Consider the following 23,349-nt stretch of genomic DNA (forward strand, 5'->3'; position numbering starts at 1 on the left):
TCTTTGGAGAAACAGATTTAAAACCAAAGGAAAAAAAAACTCCTGAGTGCACACATCCTCTCAGTGGCAGCAAATCAGAGTGAACCCTGGACTTACAATGCCTAGAACATGAAGAAAATACATGCATTTGAAATGTGGTGCGCTAGAATAATTTTAAGATTACCTGCAAGGCCACGATTTCAAATGCGAGGATGCATAAGATGCTGGAAGTTGACAGAAATCTGTTAGAAGACAAGGCTTAAAGGAAAAAGAGATTTACTGGTTATGTACTTGCTGCTTCTGGTGGTAAATTAGCTAATCTAGTAGTGGAAGACATTATAAAAGGCAAAAGAGGCAAAGCAAAGCAGCGTGCAGCGATGACAAAAAATTGTTTGAGATCTGGAAACATGGGCAAAGAAGAGGAAGGCTGAGCAGAGAGAGATGTGATGCAGCAATGTTGTCAACCCTCGTATCAAAGATAGCACTGGATGATGATAATGAAAATGTCAGTATACCATTTAAACAGAAAAAGGAATGTCATTAAGTTAGAATTCCAGATTTAGAAAAAAGTTATTCATTTGTACTCAATGACTGTTTCTGTTTCGCAAAATGAAATCACAGTATCTTTTGTTCCATACTAATTTGGGTAATAATAGCCACAGCTTAGAAAATATTAAAAACAACTGACTCATACATTTTTCTCCTGCTATCTCAGCTGGAACCAGGACTGTCTAATTATCCTTCATTCAAATCATACTCACTGCTCAAGCAACAGAGGACTGGAAAGGCACAAGAAGTGGACACCACATCATCCACACGGCTGGGGTCTGATATATTGCGGACTTCTTCGGGGGGAGGGGGGAAGGTGCCGACAGTAGATACAGGGGACCACAGGGTATTCTGGCATTCTCAACATAAGGGGATATTGGGGCAGAATTTTTTTTTTTTATCACTAGTGGCAGGGTGCAGATTAGGAGAAAGTAGCCACATGTTTTTTTTTTTTTTTATAGTTTCTTAAGAGGGAGGGAAAATCATGAGGGGAATGCAGCTGTCATCCCCATCTCTGGACTTGCACTTTGGGTGGGAGTGAACATGACTGGACCACAAATATTTTAGGCATATTTTGGCCAAGGAACAACACCTATCAGGGAGGGTCCATTTGTTTATTTATCTGTCCATCCATACATATGAGGTTTGTTTTGCGTAAACAAATCTTTATGTTTCAATAAAAGGAACTCCTGTAATTGTTTCACAAATAGGAACTGCTGGACAGGCTTGTACCAGTGAAGAAGTGGTGAAGAGGAGTAGTTGGTACAGCGAAGATACTTACCTCTAGCAGGTATTCTCCAAGGACAGCAGGCTGATTGTTCTCACATGTGGGTCGACGTCCGCATTGGCCCAGGAAACGGAAATTTTTCCCAGCAAAAATAAAACGTTTTGCCAGAGTCTTCTGGCGTGCGAGCAGCGTGCACCACACATGCGTGGACAACTTCCCGCCCGCCGCGCGAACATGTCCCCTCAGTTAAATTAAAAAGCAAACAAATAAACTAACAACTCCAAAGGGGAGGTAGGCAGGTTTTTGAGAATAATCAGCCTGCTGTCCTCGGAGAATACCTGCTACAGGTAAATATCTTCGCTTTCTCCGAGGACAAGCAGGCTGCTTGTTCTCACAGGTGGGGTATCCCTAGTAACCAGGTTCACTTAAAACAATGAACATTGGTCAATTGGGCCTCGCAACGGCGAGGACATAACATAGATTGACCTGAAACCATAAACAACTAACTGAGAGTGCAGCCTGGAACAGATCAAAAATGGGTCTAGGGGGGTGGATTTGGATTCTAAACCCCGAACAGATTCTGCAGCACTGACTGCCCAAATCAACTGTTGCGTCAGGTATCCTGCTGAAAGCAGTAGTGAGATATGAATGTGTGGACTGATGACCACGTTGCAGCCTTGCAAATCTCTTCAATGGAGGCTGACTTTAAGTGAGCCACTGATGCAGCCATGGCTCTAACATTATGAGCCGTGACATAGCCCTCTAGAGTCAGCCCAGCTTGGGCATAAGTGAAAGAAATGCAATCTGCTAGCCAATTGGAGATTGTGTGTTTTCCGATGGCGACTCCCCTCCTGTTGGGATCGATAGAAACAAACAACTGGGTGGACTGTCTGAAGTGCTTTGTCCGCTCCACGTAAAGGCCAATACTCTCTTGCAGTCCAAGGTATGCAAACTGCTTTCGCCAGGGCGGGTACGAGGACGGGGAAAGAATACTACTACTACTACTACTAATCATTTCTAAAGCGCTACTAAATGTATGCAGTGCTGTACACTTGAACATGAAAAGACAGTCCCTGCTCGACAAAGCTTACAATCTAATTAGGACAGACAAACAGGACAAACAAGAGCTAAGAGAATACTAAAGTGAGGATGATAACATAAGGGTTCTGAACAAGTGACTAAGGGTTAGGAGTTAAAAGCAGCATCAAAAAGGTGGGCTTTTAGCTTAGATTTGAAGACGGCCAGAGATGGAGCTTGATGTACCAGCTCAGGAAGTCTATTCCAGGCATATGGTGCAGCAAGATAAAAGGAACGGAGTCTGCAGTTAGCAGTGTAGGAGAAGGGTACGGATAAGAGAGATTTACCCAGTGAACAGAGTTCCCAGGGAGGAATGTAGGGAGAGATGAGAGTGCCTGGAGAGGTACTGAGGAGCTGCAGAGTGAATGCACTTATATGTCAATAAGAGGAGTTTGAACTGTATGCGGAAACGGATAGGAAACCAGTGAAGTGACTTGAGGAGAGGGCTAATATGAGCATAACGACACTGGCGGAATATTAATTGTGCAGCAGAGTTTTGAACAGACTGAAGAGGAGAGAGATGGCTAAGTGGGAGACCTGTGAGAAGCAAGTTGCAATAGTCTAAGTGAGAGGTGATAAGAGTGTGGATGAGGGTTTTGGTAGTTTGCTCAGAAAGGAAAGGGCGAATCTTGCTGATATTGTAGAGAAAAAAAACAACAGGTTTTAGCAGTCTGTTGAATATGTGCAGAGAAGGAGAGGGAGGAGTCGAAGATGACCCCAAGGTTACGAGCTGATGAGACAGGAAGGATGAGAGTGTTATCCACAGAAAGAGAATGGGGGAGGAGGAGAGGTTGGTTTAGGGGGAAAGATGAGAAGCTCAGTCTTGGTCATGTTTAGTTTCAGATGGCGCTGAGACATCCAGGCAGCAATGTCAGACAGGCAGGCTGATATTTTGGCCTGGATTCCTGCTGAGATTTCTGATGTGGAGAGGTAGATCTGGGAGTCTCAGCGTAAAGATGATACTGAAAACCATGGGATGAGATCAGAGTACCAAGGGAAGAAGTATAGATGGAGAAAAGAAGAGGTCCCAGGACAGATCCCTGAGGTACACCAACTGACAGTGGGATAGAAGTAGAGGAGGATCCACTAGAGAATACACTAAAGGTACGCTGGGAGAGATAAGAAGAAAACCCAGAAAGAACAGAGCCCTGAAATCCAAGTGAGGACAGCATATCAAGGAGTAGGCTGTGATCAACAGTGTCAAAAGCAGCAGATAGATTGAGAAGGATGAGGATAGAATAGAGATCTTTGGATTTTGCCAGGAATGTTGGCAAGACAATTGACTGATTCAGATGGAACTCCGACACCACCTTTGGCAGGAACTTAGGGTGCATGCAGAGGACTACTCTGTTGTGATGAAACTTGATATAAGGTGCATGCACTACCAAGGCCTGAAGCTCACTGACCCTATGAGCTGAAGTAACAGCCACCAAGAAAACGACCTTCCAGGTCAAGTACTTCAGATGGCAGGAATTCAGTGGCTCAAAAGGAGCTTTCATCAGCTGGGTGAGAACGACATTGAGATCCCATGACACTGGTGGAAGTTTGACAGGGGGCTTTGACAAAAGCAAACCTCTCATGAAGCGAACAACTAAAGGCTGTCCAGAGACTGACTTACCCTCTACACGGCGATAAGAACTAATCACACTAAGGTGAACTCTTACGGAGTTGGTCTTGAGACCAGACTCTGACAAGTGTAGAAGGTATTCAAGCAGGGTCTGTATAGGACAAGAAAGAGGAGGATCTAGGGCATTGCTGTCACACCAGACGGCAAACCTCCTCCATTTAAAGAGTAACACCTCTTCATGGAATCTTTCCTGGAAGCAAGCAAGACTCGGGAGACACCCTCTGAAAGACCCAAGGAGGCGAATTCTAAGTTCTCAACATCCAGGCCGTGAGAGCCAGAGACTGGAGGTTGGGATGCAGAAGCGACCCCTCGTTCTGGGTGATGAGGGTTGGAAAACACTCCAATCTCCACGGTTCCTCGGAGGACAACTCCAGGAAAAGAGGGAACCAAATCTGACGCGGCCAGAAGGGAGCAATGAAAATCATAGTTCCGCAGTTTTGCTTAAGTTCCAGCAAAGTCTTCCCTACTAGAGGTATGGGAGGATTCGCATACAGGATGCCTTTTCCCCAATGCAGGAGAAAGGCATCTGATGCTAGTCTGTTGTGGGCCTGAAGCCTGGAACAGAACTGAGGGACCTTGTGATTGATCTGAGCGGCAAAAAGATCTACCAAGGGGGTGCCCCACGCTTGGAAGATCCTGCGGGAGACACCCATGTCCAGTGACCACTCGTGAGGTTGCATTATCCTGCTCAGCCTTTCAGCCAGACTGTTGTTTACGACTGCCAGATAAGTGGCTTGCAGAAACATGCCATGATGGCGCGCCCAAAGCCACATCTGGACGGCTTCCTTACACAGAGGGTGAGATCCAGTGCCCCCCTGCTTGTTGGTGTAATACATGGCAACCTGATTGTCTGTCTGAATCAATATGATTTGGTTGGACAGCCGGTCTCTGAAAGCCTTTAGAGCTTTCCAGATCGCTCGCCATTCCAGGAGATTGATCTGAACACCTTTTTCCTGAAAGGACCAGGCTCCTTGAGTGTGAAGCCCATCTACATGATCTCCTCACCCTAGGAGGGATGCATCCGTCGTCAGCACTTTTTGTGGCTGAGGAATTTGGAATGGACATCTCAAGGTCAAATTGGATCGAATCGTCCAGCACTGCAGAGAATTCCGGAAGTCAGTGGACAGTTGGATTACATCCTCTAGACTCCCCGCAGCTTGATACCACTGGGAAGCTAGGGTCCATTGAGCTGATCTCATGTGTAGGTGTGCCATGGGAGTCACATGAACTGTGGAGGCCATGTGCCCCAGAAGTCTCAACATCTGCCGAGCCTTAATCTGTTGAGACGTTCGAACTATGGACACCAGGGACAGAAGGTTGTCTGCCCTTGCCTCGAGAAGATAAGCTCGAGCTGTCTTTGTGTTTAACAGAGCTCCAATGAATTCCAACTTTTGAACTTGGGTGAGATGGGACTTGGAGTAATTGATCACGAACTCCAGTAGTTCTAGCACCTAAATAGTCATTCGCATGGACTGTAGAGTGCCTGCCTTCGAGGTGCTCTTCACCAGCCGATCGTTGAGATAAGGGAACACATGCACTCCCAGTCTGCGTAGCGATGCTGCGACTACCGCTAGGCATTTGTGAACACTTTGGGAGCAGATGCCAGACCAAAGGGCAGTACACTGTACTGAAAGTAGCGAAAAGGTTCAGCTTGCTCCAGAGGGAGTGCATCAACCAAGCTAGACAGTTGTCTTATTGAGTCCCGCAAGTGAACAATCGTGAAGAGCTGGTATGATTGGATCTTGGCAGCGAGCATAGCGGCCTGATACGTCTTCCTCCCAAAAGAATCAAGAGTCCTAGCTTCTCTGCCTGGGGGCGCCGAAGCATAGTCTCTAGTACTCCTGGCTCTCTTGAGGGCGGAATCCACCACCATAGAATTGTGGGGTAACAGACCTCATCAATCCAGGTTCACCATGGATCCGATACTGGGATTCAGCTTTCTTGGGACCACAGGACCAGAGGGGCCGACCAGTTTCGCATAAGGACTTCCTTCAGTACCTTATGCAGAGGGACTGTCACAGCCTCTTTAGGTGGAGAAGAATAGCCCAGGACTTCGAGCATCTCAGTCCTGGGCTCATCCTTAACCTCCACAGGGAAGGGAATAGCCGTAGACATTTCCTGGACAAAAGAGAAAAAGGAAAGACTCTCTGGTGGAGGGGAAGGTTCAGAGGGAATTCCATAGGACTCATCAGAAGAAAAGTACCTGGGATCTTTCTCTGACTCCCACGAATGCTCCTGCTCAGTATCAGATAAGATTAAGGTACTTCGACACTGGACCTGCCTCGACGCCGAGGAACGATGTCCTTAATGGCAATGTTGAGAGGCCGATGTCCACTCGGACTGCGGCGAAGCTTCCTCTTTTACCTTCATCCTCTGCCCCCTCATTCCAAAACTCACTTTCAATTGAAAGAGACCCATCTCCTATGCATTTATGCCACACAGGTATTTAAATGGCTTTATTATATCTTCCCCTATCCCAAATGCTTTATATTATAAGCTCCATGGGCAGGGGACTCATTGTTCTGAACAAAATGTGATGAAAAAGGCTTTGGTTTAGATACTACATAAATGCTTGAATACATGAAAAATATAGGTAATGGAACATAGCATGAAATGAAGAAGGCAATTTGTGTACAGAAGGCAAGGTGTATGCACATCTGTTGGAAGTCTACAAACCAATTTTCAAAGGGAAACTCACTACAGAAGAACTCTGAGGGCAAGGAAGGGACCATAAAGCAGTGGTGTAGTCACAGCCCCCCCCCCCCCCCCCCCCCCACACACACACTTTTGGCTCAGGTTCCCTCTAAACATGCAGCTCCCATTAAATGGCTGGAGGGGATGCCGAGGCTCTGCCAGCCAAAGAAATTAGCTGCCAAGCTGTTCCCCTCTTCCTCACACTGCTGCAATACAGAAGAAGTCAGAAGTGTGCTTCCAGCCACTGATGCTGGAACTCCTCTTGCATGCTCAGTTAGCATAAGAACTGAGTATGCTCATGGAGTCCCGGCATCGGCAGCTGGAGGCATAAGGCCAGTGCTGGGCAGACTTCTACAGTCTGTGCTCTGAAAATGACAAGGACAAATCAAGATCCAGTATACATACGTAGTATCACATCGTCCCTTATGCTATGAGTTTATCTTGTTGGGTGGACTAGATGGACTTTATCTGCCATCATCTACCACATTACTATCGGGCTCATTTTCAAAGCACATAGACTTACAAAGTTCCTTTGGTCACTATGCAACTTTGTAAATCTAAGTTACTAATGGGCTCATTTTCGAAAGAGAAGGACGCCCATCTTTTGACATAAATCGGCAGATGGACGTCCTTCTCACAGGGTCGTCCAAATCGGTATAATCGAAAGCCGATTTTGGACGTCCCCAACTGCTTTCCGTCGCAGGGATGGCCAAAGTTCAAGGGGGCGTATTGGAGGCATAGCGAAGGTGAGACATAGGCGTGCCTAACATTAGGACTTCCTCGACCCATAATCAAAAGAAACAAGGCCGTCCCTGACGAACACTTGGACGACTTTACCTGGTCGTGTTTTTCTTACGACCAAAGGCACAAGAAGGTGCCCGAAATGACCAGATGACCACCGGAGAGAATCAGGGATGACCTCCCCTTACTCCCCCAGTGGTCATTAACCCCCTCCCACCCTCAAAAAACATCTTTAAAAATATTGATTGCCAGCCTCTAAGCCAGCCTCAGATGTCATACTCAGGTCCATGACAGCAGTATGCAGGTCCCTGGAGCAGTTTTAGTGGGTGCAGTGCACTTCAGGCAGGCGGGCCTAGGTCCATCCCCCCCTACCTGTTACGTTTGTGGAGTAAACAGCGAACCCTCCAAAACCCACCACAAACCCACTGTACCCACATCTAGGTGCCCCCCTTCACCCATAAGGGCTATGGTAGTGGTGTACAATTGTGGGTAGTGGATTTTAGGGGGGGTTGGGGGGCTCAGCACACAAGGTAAGGGAGCTATGTTCCTGAGAGCATTTTATGAAGTCCACCGCAGTGCTCCCTAGGGTGCCCAGTTGGTCTCCTGGCATGTCAGGGGGACCAGTGCACTACAAATGCTGGCTCCTCCCACGACCAAATGGCTTGCATTTGGTTGTTTCTGAGATGGACGTCCTTGGTTTCGATTATCGCCGAAAATCAGAAACGACCAAGTCTAGGGACGACCATCTCTAAGGATAACCAAATTTCAGGATTTGGGCTTCCCTGACCGTATTATCAAAATGAAAGATGGACGTCTATCTTGTTTCAAAAATACAGGTTTCCACACCCCTGGATGGGGACGTTTTACGAGGACATCCAAATCGAAACAAGGACGTCCCTTTCGATTATGCCCCTCCACGTGAACCACTTGTTTTTATTTCAGAACCTGTTCTACGGGATACAGAGTGGTGAAGATCTCATGGGATCACTGATTTTGGGTTGATGTCCCCAAAAATAGAGAAGTATAAAGCGTTGTGTTTGGTGTACAGTGCTGTGTATGCCTTGTAGCGCTATAGACATGATAAATAGTAGTAGTAGTAGTAGTAGTAATGCAACTTTCAGGATTCAAGGGTTTTAGCAAGAAGTGTCTAAGCCCTAAAGGCTTGAGTCATGGCAATGGTATAAGTTCAGCAATTCTACAACAATTTCTTGAGTCAAGTGAAATTTGAGTTATGTTAGCCTTAAAACATCAGCAAATACAATTTAGACAAAACTCCCTACTTGGATCAGCAAATGGGAAAGGTTCATGGGAAAGGTTCAGAAACTGAAAGCTTCAGCAGTCAAAGATTCCATCTTCACCAATGGAAAACTGGAGATTTTACAAATATTTCACACAGTAAAAATGCACAAATAGTAAACTTTCCAAAAGTCGGTCAACTAATGTATAAAAATTGTTTCAGTGTGGCTCCCTACAACCTACTTCCCCTTTCCTTCTCACATGGCGTTTGATGCTAGAAAATCTATTTCTGTTACTGAGGTGCCAGAAACTCTGCAAGGGGATTCTTCTTATATTGTTTTTATAGGAGTCTGGCATTTATTCTTTCACAGCCTCGGTAAAATATCTATGGGGTGTAAAGTATGATTGTTCCTGATGTATCTCATCTTACCAAGATAAAAGAAAGAGTTTTCTAGTTTGCATTCAGAAGTAATCACTCATAGTGCCATTTTTTTTCTCTTTACCATCCTGCCAAATTTATGGTGGCATATCAAAATGTGTAATATATGTTGGGCTTCACAGTTGGAAGAATTTCAAAAGAAATCATCTGTGGTTTATATAGGCTTATCTTCTCTGAGAGATTAGTTCTGTGTCCGAGGAGATGCCTTTAATCGGATTATGCTGAAATTCTCGTGTTCCCCTTTGGGTGGCGACATTGTAAAAACTTGTCTTTATAGCTTGTCCTGCTGTGAACATTTTATCTTCATGAATTTTCCTCTCTTACCTTTCTCATTTTGTGGGATCCTTTCTTTGATTCTAGATTGCTCTTATTTCTTTTGTTGTGATGGATTATAGTGTATATTTTAAAGGAGTTTCCTTATTTCTAGTCCACCCAACAAGATAAACTCATAGCATAAGGGATGATATATGTGTATATATATGTACACACACACAATTTCCACTGAAGAATTATCACTTAATAATCACAGCCACCAGTTTCCTGCTGCATTTTAGGAATAGAATCTGCAGTCAGAGCTAGAAAATTGTGTAGCAAAGTTTCTGAAATGTTGTGCTTATTTGCATACTAAATAATGTGAATTTACTCTGCATAATAAAAATAATGTACTTTTCCAAGTATGCCTTGTGTCTGTATAATTTATTTTGTTGTTTGGTGAGTTTTATGGGTGGGGAATCTCAGGAATAAATATCTGAATGTAATATAAATAGATGAGAGAGAGAGAGAGAGAGAGAGAGAGAGAGAGAGAGAGGCTTGCATCAGGAGCAGTGAATTTGAAGGGGGGAGGAAGAGAAGGTACTTGGATCATGGTGGTCCAGAGAGGGAGGGAAAGGTGTTTACCAACCCCTCTCTCTCATCTCACTTCCAAGTCCTCTTTCTTTCCCTACCCGCCTTCATCCTGGTACCCTATTTCTCTTTCTTCCACCTGAAGTGCCAAAATAGACAGACAGATAGATAGGTAGGCAGACAGACAAACAGAAAGAAAGACACTTCTTCTTCTAGTTCCTCTTTCACTCCCTCCCCAGAAACTTCCAGACTTCTTGCACACCCCATCCCTCAGCTCTTCTTTCACACATACCCTGTGCCCTCCACTCTTCTGTAGCTTGCCATCCTCACCCCCTCCCCCTACAAAAAAAAATTAGGCCGATAAAGCTGACGTTTTTAGAATGGTTGTGCAAATATTGGTTTTGGCCCAAATCAACTATTGCAATATTGTATATCTTGGGTTGCAAAGAAGGTAAAATTATGTATCATACCTGATAATTTTCTTTCCATTAATCATAGCTGATCAATCCATAGACTGGTGGGTTGTGTCCATCTACCAGCAGGTGGAGATAGAGAGCAAACTTTTGCCTCCCTATATGTGGTCATGTGCTGCCGGAAACTCCTCAGTATGTCGATATCAAAGCTCCATCCGCAGGACTCAGCACTTAGAGAATTACACCCACAAAGGGACACTCTGCCCAGCTCACCACCGCCGAAACGGGGGAGGGGAAGTAACCCAGCTCATCCCCACACAAGTGGGGGAGGGGAATCCGTCCAGCTCATCCCCGCGGAGCGGGGGAGGGACACCACCCCGCCGATGCGGGGGGATCTGGCTTATCCTGCAACCGCAACCGCGGGAGGAGCTGACTGACCCTAACACCGCCGAAGCGGAGGGGTACAAAGCTGCCCTACAGCCGCACGAAGCGGGAGGGAGTGCCGGCAGAATTTAAGTCTCAATCCAGCCCCGTAAAACGGAGGGGAGAGGAATGCAGCAGCTCACTGTAACACAAACTCGTCTCAACTCTTGAAGAATCCAAGTGAAAAAACTTGAACACGAAGTCCTCCTGAAGTAACTGAAGACTAAACTTGAACCTAAAATTCAACCGGAATATAAACAGTACAGATATCTGGGAGGGGCTATGGATTGATCAGCTATGATTAATGGAAAGAAAATTATCAGGTATGATACATAATTTTACCTTCCATATCATCATGCTGATCAATCCATAGACTGGTGGGATGTACCGAAGCAGTACTCACCCAGGGCGGGACATTGAAATCCCTGACCTCAACACTGAAGCTCCAAACCGGGCCTCCGCCCGTGCCACCACAGTCAAGCGGTAATGCTTGGAGAATGTATGGGCCGATGCCCAAGTTGCCGCCTTGCATATCTCTTCCAAGGAGACGGACCCGGCCTCTGCCATCGAGGCCGCCTGAGCTCTAGTGGAGTGAGCCTTCAGCTGGATAGGCGGCACCTTCCCTGCGGCCACATAAGCCGCTGCAATGGCTTCCTTGACCCATCTTGCCACTGTAGGCTTAGCAGCCTGCAGACCCTTACGAGGACCTGCGAACAGGACAAACAGATGATCCGATTTCCGGAAATCATTGGTCACTTCCAAGCATCTGATGATGACTCGTCTCACATCCAGATATTTAAGAGCAGAGTATTCCTCTGGGTAGTCCTCCCTACGAAAGGAAGGGAGACAGAGCTGCTGATTCACATGGAAGCGAGAAACAATTTTGGGCAGGAAGGAAGGCACTGTGCGAATAGTCACTCCTGCCTCAGTGAACTGCAGAAAAGGCTCTCGACATGAGAGCGCCTGGAGCTCGGAAACTCTTCTGGCTGAAGTGATAGCCACCAAAAAGACTGCTTTCAACGTCAGGTCTTTCAGAGATGCCCTCCACAAGGGTTCAAAAGGCGGCTTCTGTAATGCTCTTAGCACCAGATTGAGATTCCACGCAGGCACCACCGAGTGCAGAGGAGGGCGCAGGTGATTAACTCCCTTGAGAAAACGCACCACATCTGGCTGCGAAGCCAGGGAAGCACCCTTCAGGCGGCCCCTGAAGCAAGCCAGGGCCGCTACCTGGACTTTAAGGGAACTGAGCGACAGGCCTTTCTCCAGACCTTCTTGCAGGAATGCCAACACTGAAGAAATTGGAGCAGTGAATGGAGAAAATGAGCCTGCTTCACACCACGCTGCAAAGGTACGCCAAACCCTGGCGTAAGCAGTAGAAGTAGAGCGCTTCCTCGCTCTCAGCATAGTGGCGATGACCTTGTCTGAGAAGCCCTTCTTCCTCAGACGCTGCCGCTCAATAGCCAGGCCGTAAGACCAAAGGGGGAGGGATCCTCCATCACCACGGGACCCTGATGCAACAGGCCCTGCTCCACTGGCAGCCGCAGACGATCGTCGACTGAGAGCCTGATCAAGTCCACATACCAGGGACGTCTGGGCCAATCCGGACCCACCAGGATTATCCGGCCTGGATGCTTTGCCACCCGGTCTAGCACCCTGTCCAGCATGGGCCAGGGCGGGAACACATAGAGAAGCTCTTGTGTCAGCCACTGTTGGAGAAGAGCATCTACTCCCAGGGATCGAGGGTCCCGTCCTCTGCTGAAAAAGCGCGGCACTTGGCAATTGGCCGATGACGCCATCAGATCTAGGCTCGGCTGGCCCCAGCGCTTCGTGATGTCCAAGAACGCCTGAGCAGATAGCTGCCACTCTCCGGGCTCCAAGGTATGGCGACTGAGAAAGTCCGCCTTGACATTCATGACTCCGGCAATGTGGGCCGCTGACAGCTGTTCCAGGTTCGCTTCCGCCCACTGGCATAGACTCATAGCCTCCTTGGCTAGAGGGGCGCTCTTGGTACCTCCCTGGCGGTTGACATAGGCCACAGCCGTGGCATTGTCCGACAGGACCCGTACTGGCTTCAACGCCAGTACCGGGATGAACTCCAAAAGCGCCAACCGAATGGCTCTGAGTTCCAGGAGGTTGATAGACCACTTTGCCTCTGCAGGAGACCAGAGCCCCTGCGCTGTCCTTCCCAAGCAGTGGGCTCCCCAGCCCGACAAAGAGGCGTCCGTCGTGACAACAATCCACTCCGGGGTCACCAGAGGCATTCCCGCAGACAACTTGACTGTCTGCATCCACCAGCTCAGCGCCTTGCGCACTGCTGGGTCCAAGGGAAGGCGCACAGCATAATCCTCCGACATCGGAGTCCAGCGCTGCAGCAGAGAGTGTTTGTAGTGGTCTCATATGAGCCCTGGCCCAGGGCACTACTTCCATCGTGGCCGTCATAGAGCCCAACAGCTGCACATAGTCCCAAGCCCGAAGAGGAGAGGCTACTAGGAACTGGTCCACCTGAGCCTGAAGTTTGACAATCCGATTGTCTGGCAGGAACACTCTGCCCACTTGGGTGTCGAATCGAACTCCCAGATACTCCAGGGACTGAGTCGGGCGCAGCTGGCTTTTCTCCCAGTTGATGATCCACCCCAGGGAGCTCAAAAGAGCAACCACCCGGTTCACAGCTTTGCCGCACTCTGCATAAGAGGGGGCTCGGATCAACCAGTCGTCCAGATAAGGATGGACTTGTACTCCTTCCTTCCTCAGGAAGGCCGCGATGACCACCATGACTTTGGAAAAGGTCCGCGGAGCAGTAGCCAACCCGAACGGGAGGGCTCTGAACTGGAAGTGTCGGCCCAGGACTGCAAAACGCAGAAAGCGTTGATGGGGAGGCCAGATGGGAATATGCAAGTACGCTTCCTTGATGTCCAAGGATGCCAGGTACTCCCCTGCCTTCACTGCCGCTATAAACAGAGCGGAGAGTCTCCATGCGAAAGTGCCGAACTTTCAAGGCCCGATTGACCCCTTTGAGGTCGAGGATAGGCCGTACAGAACCTCCTTTCTTTGGTACCACAAAGTAAATGGAGTAACGTCCCTTGCCAAGCTGATTTCTGGCACCGGAACGACCGCACCCAGGCGGATCAGATTGTCCAAGGTCTGCTGCACTGCCACAGCTTTGACCGGAGACTTGCAGGGAGAGAGTACAAACCCGTCTCTTAAGGGTCGGCAGAACTCTAGCTTGTAGCCGTCTTTGATGACTTCCAGCACCCAAGCGTCTGAAGTTATTGTGGTCCACTCGCCCAGAAACGAGGACAGCCGTCCTCCAATCTGCACTGGGGTGTGGACCAAGGCCCCGTCATTGGGTACGAGACCCTGGGGGAGGACCGGAGGGAGCACCTCCGGGACGGCGGTCTCTGCGAAAGGAATGCTGCTTGGGGGAGAAGTTCCTCTTGAAGGAAGAGGAGGCAGAAGAGCCCGACCTGCCCGGGCGGTACTGACGGGCTTCCTGAAACCGTCCTCTGGAGGTACCGGGACGAGTACTAGCCCGAGCCCTGACCTCTGGTAACTTCTTGCCCTTAGACGTGCCGAGATCGGTCACGATTTTGTCCAGCTCGACCCCAAAGAGCAGCTTGCCTTTAAAAGGCAATTTCGCTAGGCGGGATTTAGAGGCGTGGTCAGCAGACCAATGCTTCAGCCAAAGCCACCGCCGCGCAGAGATTGTCTGAGCCATGCCTTTAGCTGAGGCCCTCAAGACATCATACAGCAAGTCTGCCAAATAGGCCAAGCCCGATTCCAGGGCCGGCCAATCAGCCCTCAAGGAATGATCCGAGGGGGAAGCCCGCTGCACCAAAGTCAGGCACGCCCTGGCCACATAGGAGCCGCAAACTGAGGCCTGCAAACTTAAAGCAGCCGCCTCAAAGGACGACCTTAAGGCCGCCTCCAATCTTCTGTCTTGGGCGTCCTTTAGGGCCGTGCCACCTTCCACCGGCAACGCCGTTTTCTTAGTCACCGCAATGATTAAAGAATCCACGGTAGGCCACAGATAGGCCTCACGTTCACTTTCAGGCAAAGGATAGAGGCGGGACATAGCCCTAGCCACTTTAAGGCTCGCTTCCGGGACATCCCATTGAGCCGAAATTAAGGAGTGCATGGCATCATGCACGTGGAAGGTTCTAGGCGGGCGCTTCGTCCCCAGCATAATGGCAGAGCCAACAGGGGCTGAGGGAGAGACGTCCTCCGGAGAGGAAATCTTCAAAATGCCCATGGCCTGCACTAACAGGTTGGGCAAATCCTCTGAGCTAAAGAGCCGCGCTGCAGAGGGGTCATCCGCTCCATCCGAGCGGGGATCCGTCTCCTCCAAGGAATCCGCAAAGGACCGTTGGGAGAACTCAGATACGCTGCCCTCATCTACATCGGAGGAGACAAAGTCCTCCAAGGCCTGGGAATCAACCCGAGGGCGTTTACCTCCGGGGGCCTCAACCTCTTTACCAGACGAGGGAGCAGGGGCAGCGTTTTGCATAAGGAAGGCCTGATGCAGCAGCAAAACAAACTCGGGGGAGAAACCCCCCAGACTGTGCACTTCCGCAGCCTGGGCTACAGCCCTAGACGCACCCTCAACCGGCGCTCGCAAGAGCGGGGGAGAGACATGCTGCGCATCCAAGATGGCGTCCGGCGCGACATTGCGCGAAGGAGCCGCACGGGAAGAACGGCGCTTAAGTTTAGCCGCTTCTGTGCCGTCGCCCAAATTAAGGGCGTTCATGGCATCAATGTCTCCCACCTCAAGGGCGGCCCAAGAAGAAGCCGTCCGAGCCATGTGGCCGACCAATATGGCGGAGGCGAGCTGCGGGGGATGGGCGTTTATGGCGGGAAAAACCGCCACACCGGAGGAAGGACCGGGACACTCATCGGTCACGAAACTGTCACCCAACAAGGGCGAATCAGACTTTAAGACCCCCGCATCCCCTCTGCAAGCGCACACGCGATCCGGGGAGCGACTCTTTGCGCCCTCGCCCTCCGACGCCATGGGCCACGTGGAGACCAATCGGGGAACCCCCTGCCTGCTATAAAAGGTAAAAATTACCTGCTGTCCGCTCCGAGCTGTAACGACCTGGTGTCCCAGTGAGTAGCTGCAATAAACGTTTAAATAAACGTCGAAATAAACGCCTTTAAGGACGTTCAAAAATTTTTTTTTTTTTTTTTAAACGGAGCCAGCGGGAGGGGGGAGAAAAGGAGGGACCTGGCGCCACCAGGTTTGCACTTGCTCAAGAAGAGCCCTCAACCCCAGGCACTCAACAAAACCTAAAAATTAGGCTTGGAGGCCTAGCCAGAGCTGCTGCTGTGTGTGACCACCACCTGCTGAGATAGAGAACATACTGGGGAGTTTCCGGCAGCACATGACCACATATAGGGAGGCAAAAGTTTGCTCTCTATCTCCACCTGCTGGTAGATGGACACAACCCACCAGTCTATGGATTGATCAGCATGATGATATGGAAACATTTTTTTTATTCAAACTGTTAAATACTAAAGTTTGTTTAATTTTCAGTTTCAAGGTTCAATAGGGTGACGGGCTTTACTGTTGATGCAACTACACTGGTTGCCGGCGCAGGCATGTATTGTTTTTAAGTTATGCTCATTAGTTTTTTCAATTGTACACAGTTCTGCTCCAAGTTATATGATACATCTTATTCACTTATCAGTGAATAAGTGTGAAGTGTAAGTTCTGAATCAAGGAAAATAGTATATAAGAGATTTTTCTCAATTACTTTTGCCTACCAGGCCGCTAGTTATTGGAATGAGCTCCCAGTGCTCAAACCAATTATATTAAATTTTGAAAGCTGTTGAAAACCTTCTTGTTTAGGAAGAACTTGGGCCCCTAACAGATCCAAATCTGTTACGGTTACGAAATTATGTCGAATTTACATTTCTCTCACATTGTATATCTGGGTTGCAAAGAAACAATTTTTTTTTAATTCAAACTTCGTTAAATACTACATACAGTTTGTTTAATTTTCAGTGTCAGACTTCAATAATAGGGTGATGGTACTGTTCATGGAACTACATTGGTTGCCAGTGCAGGCACGTATTGTTTTTAAGTTATGCTTGTTAGTTCTTGATGCATTTAAGAAGTACCTGACTGAAAATTTGAAATATTCCCCAGAACTTATTCCTCCAATCAACTGTGTATATTATATCTCAAATAAGAAAAAAAAACAGATCCAGATCCAGATATGGAGTCACAGACAGAAAAAAAAAAAAAGGATCAAGAAAAACTGAATCTGACTGATATTCTGAGTCTGATATTCTTGAATCATCTGTTTCTGAAATTTCTGATCGTACGACTTTAATTGTTTCCTTTATATTCGAACAAGACTTAGAAGCAAACGCTTATTATTTAGTAATTCACAACTCTTGTTCTATGGCGAAAATATTTGGATATATATGGATGTTACAAAACAAACTCAGGATAGAAGAAGAGTTTTCCTAACTATTAGAAAGGATGTCTTAATTACCCTTGTAAATGTGTAGTAAAATATTTAGGGCTTAAATACGTCTTCTTCGATCCAGAACATTTAAGAACCTTTGTAAATGATAAAAAGTTGGGGAAAGTTTGATATCATTGATTGAGATTAAGTTATAGAAATACGTCTGAGCTTTGTGTCAAGCAATATTCATGACTTATACCTAAAGTTCATCTCCTGAACAATGATTATACTCCACCCCTAATTAGTGGTCTAAAGAAGACTAATAATAATTTTTCCTGTATTTTTTTTATTTTCTTCCTTCTTTTTTGCTGTAAATTACAGAAATGTTTAAGTCTGTTTTGCTTGTCAAGTATTACACTTGTAAAGTTAATTTGTAAATTTGCAAAAAACAAAAAAAGGGCCTTTTGCACAGGCGCGCTGAAAGATGGATCAGCGCGCGCCCAAAACCTGCGCCTACACCACCGCAAACCATTTTTCAGCGCACCTTTGTAAAAGGACCCCTAACAGAATTAGTGTGTGCTAAATGCTAAGAAGCCCAATTTGTACCTATGGACTTCTTAGCATTTAGTGCATGCTAATTCCTTTAGCACGTGCTCTGCTTTAGTAAAAGGACTCCTAAATTCTTTGAAAATTGATCTATTAGGCTTCTAAGTGTGTATGAAAATTTAGGTGCTCAGATTTGTTTTGAATATCGGTTTCTATGAAATTTAGCAAAGATCTAATTTTTCTTACATGCTAAAGAAGACAATATAAGCACTGTAACTACACAAGCATGGCATGTTTTAAAAAAAATGATTGTATTGTTCATCTGAAAACAATCCTTTAATAAGTCCTTGAATAGAGGATTCAAAAGATGGAAATCAGCCTACTTACAATCTTTTTGCTCTCTTCTCTGTAGAGCACATCACGGATCCTGTCCAGGATGGCTTCTTCCGAGGGTTTCACCAAAACAGAGCTGCTACTGCTACTAAGCAGGTCTGTCACCTGCTCCTTAAATGTACTGAATAAATTCTGTGCAAACTTGGCTTCTCCCAGGCTGCTCCTCAAGTTCCCATCCAGCTCACTGGTGGTCTTCTTCAGATGCATCAGTTCTTGCTTGCTGGCTTCCCATGCCCGCTGGTTGGCCAGCACTTTATCCTGCAGTATTCGGCTGTCCCTTTCGAGGCTTTGTTTGGCTTCAGTGGCACAATCCAGATCCTGGCATATGACAAAGATTAGTTTCAGGTAGACAGCATAATTTTCCAGACAGAAAGTCACCATTGATGTAAAACTGGACAGATTTTACCACATCCACTGTGCTATTGTATAGGGAAAATACCAAGAGGAAAGCTATAACCTAACAAAGAGCTCCCTCTCACTCAAGACAAACGAAAGGATTCAGCATAATTAAACTTCTTTCTGTAGCAACAGATTTGCAAAGGGTTTCACCACAAATATTAAAACAGTAGACTTTTCACCTACAAGAAAACATCAAGAATATTTTCTATTACCACAAAGCTTAGAAAGATAAATAGAGCAAAATCTATTAACAGAAATACCAAAACAATAGACACTCATTTTGCTAATTTGAATTAGCATCCACAACTCTCCCCCCCCCCCCCCCCCACCTTTCTTTAACTTAACAAAATCATGGCGATAATAGTGTGAAAACAACTCCAGCTGCAGCATTCAATTTAAATCAATATAACTTAAAACAGCATCTATAATGCACTTTTGCCAAAGCCACTCTGGCTTGAAAGGAAGAACAACAAAACACATTCCATGACAAGTACATCTATAAAAACCCTATATGTGGGGTCATCTATAAGTAGGGAGATCCTGGTCTCTTGATTGCTGGTTTGTCCTGTACTTAAAGAACTTCGGTGACTGCCTTTACAATGATGGGTTAAATTTATAATGTTAAGTTTAATACACAAAGCCTTGAATAATGAAGCCCCACTTGCCATTGCTTCCTCTTTGAGACTTTATCAGCCAACACGTTGTTTATGCTCTGTTCATAAAATGTTACTTGATGTACCCTCAATCAGACAAATCAGATTGGATGTTTACCATTCTGCTATTTTTATGTTGAAGATGCTTGTCTATGGAATACAATGCCTTTTGAAATATGATGCATTAGCTCAGTAACGCTATTTTGGAAACAACTTTAAGACTCGTTTATTTTCCCAGGCATTAAGAACATAAACATTGCTGTACTGGGACAGTCCAAAGGTCCATCAAGCCCTATATCCTGGTTCCAATAGTGGTTAATCCAGGTCCAAGTACTAGTGTTGTATAGTAACTAAATAAATGTAACTAGTTACTGTTCTTCAGTAACCGTTTTGTCATTTTATTTGTAAAGAAGTACAGAAAACATTTGTTACTTTTACTGAAGTAATAATTTCACCAGTTTTTACTACTTTTACTCTGTTACATCTGATGATTGCAGTTAAAAGTAAAAATGGAAGTGTGATGTAAATGATGATTCCTAGCATTTGCATATAAACATTTCAAACAATGTTTGTTGTTCCTATTCACAACTTGCTAGCAGTTGACAATGTTAATTTGCAGTCTTGAAAATTGTCTGCTCTTTATTTAAAGACACCTACAGGCTCATTTTCAAAAGAGAAAAACGTCTAAAAAGTGGCATAAAGCAGCATTTGGACGTTTTTCTCACAAAAATGCCCAAATCAGTATTTTCAAAACCTATTTTTAGACATTTTTCTATGAAGTCCATCAGAAGTACAACAAAATCTCAAGTGGGCGTTTCAGGGGCGTGTTCAGGGCAGGACTTGGGCATTCCTAAGACTTAGACATTTTTCAGTCATAATGGAACGAAACAAAAACATCCAGTACTAAGACGTTTTGAGCTAGACCTGCTTTTATTACGAATAACCATTAAGTAAACGCTCTGCTTCAATCTATTTTCCAACATACATTTATCAATAACAGTCCACTGGGTTCAGAAATCATAGTATTTTTATATATACGGATCTATCAGATCAGCGCACCTTCCCCTAATAAGGCTAAATAAGCCTAGCATATGTCTGAAAAGGGGCGTAGCGCAATCCTCATCAATCCTTAAGTATTTTTTTCCTATCTTTTTTAGTTTTAAACAGCTTATATCTTTTTTCATTTCTTACATCCAATATTTCCTCTATATAGTAACAATATATTGAAGTGCTTAGCTTCTCAATTTTTCAATGTTAGCGATTTAGCTGTTTCTTATATTCAAAAGCTGGAGACCAGATGTCAACCGACACAGATCCATGTTTCACGTTATAAAACGCTGTTTCAAGGTAGTCTCCACGCATATGTCAAAGAGTCCCCATGATAGATCCGTATATATAAAAATACTATGATTTCTGAACCCAGTGGACTGTTATTGATAAATGTATGTTGGAAAATAGATTGAAGCAGAGCGTTTACTTAATGGTTATACTGTGAGCTCCCTTCAAGATAAATATTCTGGTGTTTATTGACTATTTTATTACGAATAAGGCACAAAAAGGTGCCCTAAATAACCAGATGACCAATGGAGGAAACCAGGAATGACCTACCCTTACTCCCCCAGTGGTCACTAACCCCCTCCCACCCACCCCCCAAAAAAATGTGATTAAAAATATCATCATTCACCTGCACTGCTATACGGCTCCTGATATTTCTACTGTACTGCTCAGTCTTTACTGCTCTTTCACATTTAAATGTCCTCTTTTGCACAACTCACTTGCCATTTTCTCCTGCTGTTACTCTCATTCCTCTCAGGGATTACTTTCTCTGCAGTATCCACTGCTCTTATCTACATATTAATCTCCTGCACTGTTTCACCACTCCTGACATTTTTACTTCACCATGCTGTCTTTACTTCTGTTCGCACACCTTCTTCAGCCCTTGCTCACTCTGTTGTGACCTTTTTCTTTGCTCCTGTGCATTCTGTTTACAAATTACCACTTAGATGTTATTGCTCTTTCACTTCCTTCTATCATCTCACTCTGTCTTCACATTCACACCCCTTCTGCACTGTACCAGGGTTCCTCACATTTTCACTTTGTTTCTATGTTATATTTAAATATCTCCCTTGGTACATACCCACATACTTAGGACTTGATCTTTCACTCCTGTGTATCCAGTATAGATGCTACCACTTTGAGGCAAGACTAACACTAGGAGACAGAGCTTCACTTACTGCCTTTTTTTTTTGAGGTGGTAAGTTTGGCTGTGCTGTTAGCAATTGTGACAGCTAGAACGTGGTACAGACTCAAATACTAGCTGCCCATGTCATGCCCATCTGCCCACTCCCAGTTAGGCAGCTAATGCGGGATTTTTACTCTAATGGCTGCTTTTTTTACCATGAAAGACAGTAGTGCAGACCTGCTTTACTGTCTACTGCACAGTAAAACCCACATTAGCTTCTTAATGCAGCTTAGAAAAAGGGCCCCTTGGTGTTATTTAGTGTCATATAGTGTCAATCTCTTTGTGTTCTGTGCCTTGTTTCACTCTCTCCTCCCTTCCAACACCCCCCTCCCTTTTTTTTACCATATTGGCTATTTTTTCTTGCATTTACACCTTTGCTTTCCTGACTGCTTTACCCGTTCTGTTAGCTTTCCTGATATTGTTGCCTCTCACCCTCTTTCTGAGATCTCTTGTAGTTTCTGAAGACATAACCATTTTATCCTTACTTTTTCCAACTACTTGGAACTACTTCTTTTAAGAACCAAAAGTGGTCTCCTTTTCCTTTTATGTATTTTCCTAACAAAAGGGTTGTGGCCCTTAAAAATAGCTCCTTTCGGTTTTGCCCATTACCCTTTCACTTCCCTCAGAAGTTACCATCCAGCTAACAAGTCCTTGAGATATTTCCCCAGTTTTTTGGAAGTCTAAAACCTTCACTTTTGAATGAACCTTCTACACGCCTATCTTAATATTGAACCATATCATCCACTGATCATTTATTTGTTTACTTAAATAGTTATAGCCCACACTATCCTCCCACTCTAGGCAGGTTACAGTAAAACATGCATAAAATAATTAACAAAAATCAAACCATATCAGCTGCATTTCTTTGAAGGAACGAATAAACATGTGGATAAAGGTGAACCGGTTGATATTGTGTATCTGGATTTTCAAAAGGCATTTGACAAAGTACCTCATAAATGACTCCTGAGGAAATTAGAAACTCATAGGATAGGAGGTAATGTCCTATTGTGGATTAAGAACTGGTTAAATGATAGAAAACAGAGAATAGGGTTAAATGGTCAATATTCTAATCTATTCAGAACATTTATATTCCACTGAAAGCAGATCAAAGAAAAAAAATGAGAACAGTAAATAATAAGAGCAAAAGGGCTGTAGTCCTAGAAAATACACCTTCCCCTGGATTCTATATATAACATCCCAAATTATGCGCTATTTGGGCACCAATCCAAGATGTACACCCGACTAATGAGCCAATAGTGCCAATAATTGGGTGCTAATTGGCACCAATTTGAATTTGCGCACACATCTTGCTCCATGCTATTCTATAACAATAGGTGCCCAAATCCTATAGCGCACAACCCGTAAGTGGGCTTGGCTATGGGAGGTGACTGGGCAGGTCAGAGGCGTTCCTAACATTTGCACGCAGTGTTACAGAAAATTGGGTATTGGGAATTACACCTGGTTTCAGCAGGCGTAAGTCCTGGTGACCAAATCTGGGTGCTGAAATCGGTACTCAATGCTATTCTATAATGGGTGCTCATTATAGAATAGCATTGAGCGCCAAATTTTTTGGTGACGATATTTGAGCACCATTTACTGAATCTAGCTCATTTAGATAATCCAGCTAACACTGTTGCAATTAAGCTTAAGCGGGTTTTTTTCGGCACTGATTTTTTAGGCGTCATATATAGAATTCACCCCTTAAATGGTTAGTTTTAGCCAGGGCTTTTTTTGAGGGGGTACTTGGGGATACTGAGGTACCGGCACCTTTTCCATTGTCTGCTAAAATTGACCCATGGACCCCATGTTTTAATGAAAGAGCTCAGGCTCTACATGCAAATTCTGCCTTGTCAGTGGCGTACGAAGGGGGGGGGAGGTGGGGGCGGTCCGCCCCGGGTGCACGCCGCTGGGGGGGTGCCGCGCACCTGCTGCTCCCTCTGCGCGAAACATGTTACTTC

General features: G+C 45.6%; 1 protein-coding gene across 1 annotated transcript in view; it reads right to left on the bottom strand.

Moving 5' to 3' along the window:
* CCDC170 (coiled-coil domain containing 170) overlaps nt 1–23,349 on the bottom strand; it is a 164,292-nt gene that overhangs the window by 49,025 nt on the left and 91,918 nt on the right. Inside the window, exon 8 of the mRNA XM_030198473.1 lies at nt 18,092–18,415. Within this exon, the coding sequence (XP_030054333.1) occupies nt 18,092–18,415 (324 nt within the window). The remainder of the gene's footprint in view (nt 1–18,091; nt 18,416–23,349) is intronic.

Source organism: Microcaecilia unicolor, chromosome 3, assembly GCF_901765095.1.
Source record: "Microcaecilia unicolor chromosome 3, aMicUni1.1, whole genome shotgun sequence".
Lineage (NCBI taxonomy): Eukaryota > Metazoa > Chordata > Amphibia > Gymnophiona > Siphonopidae > Microcaecilia > Microcaecilia unicolor.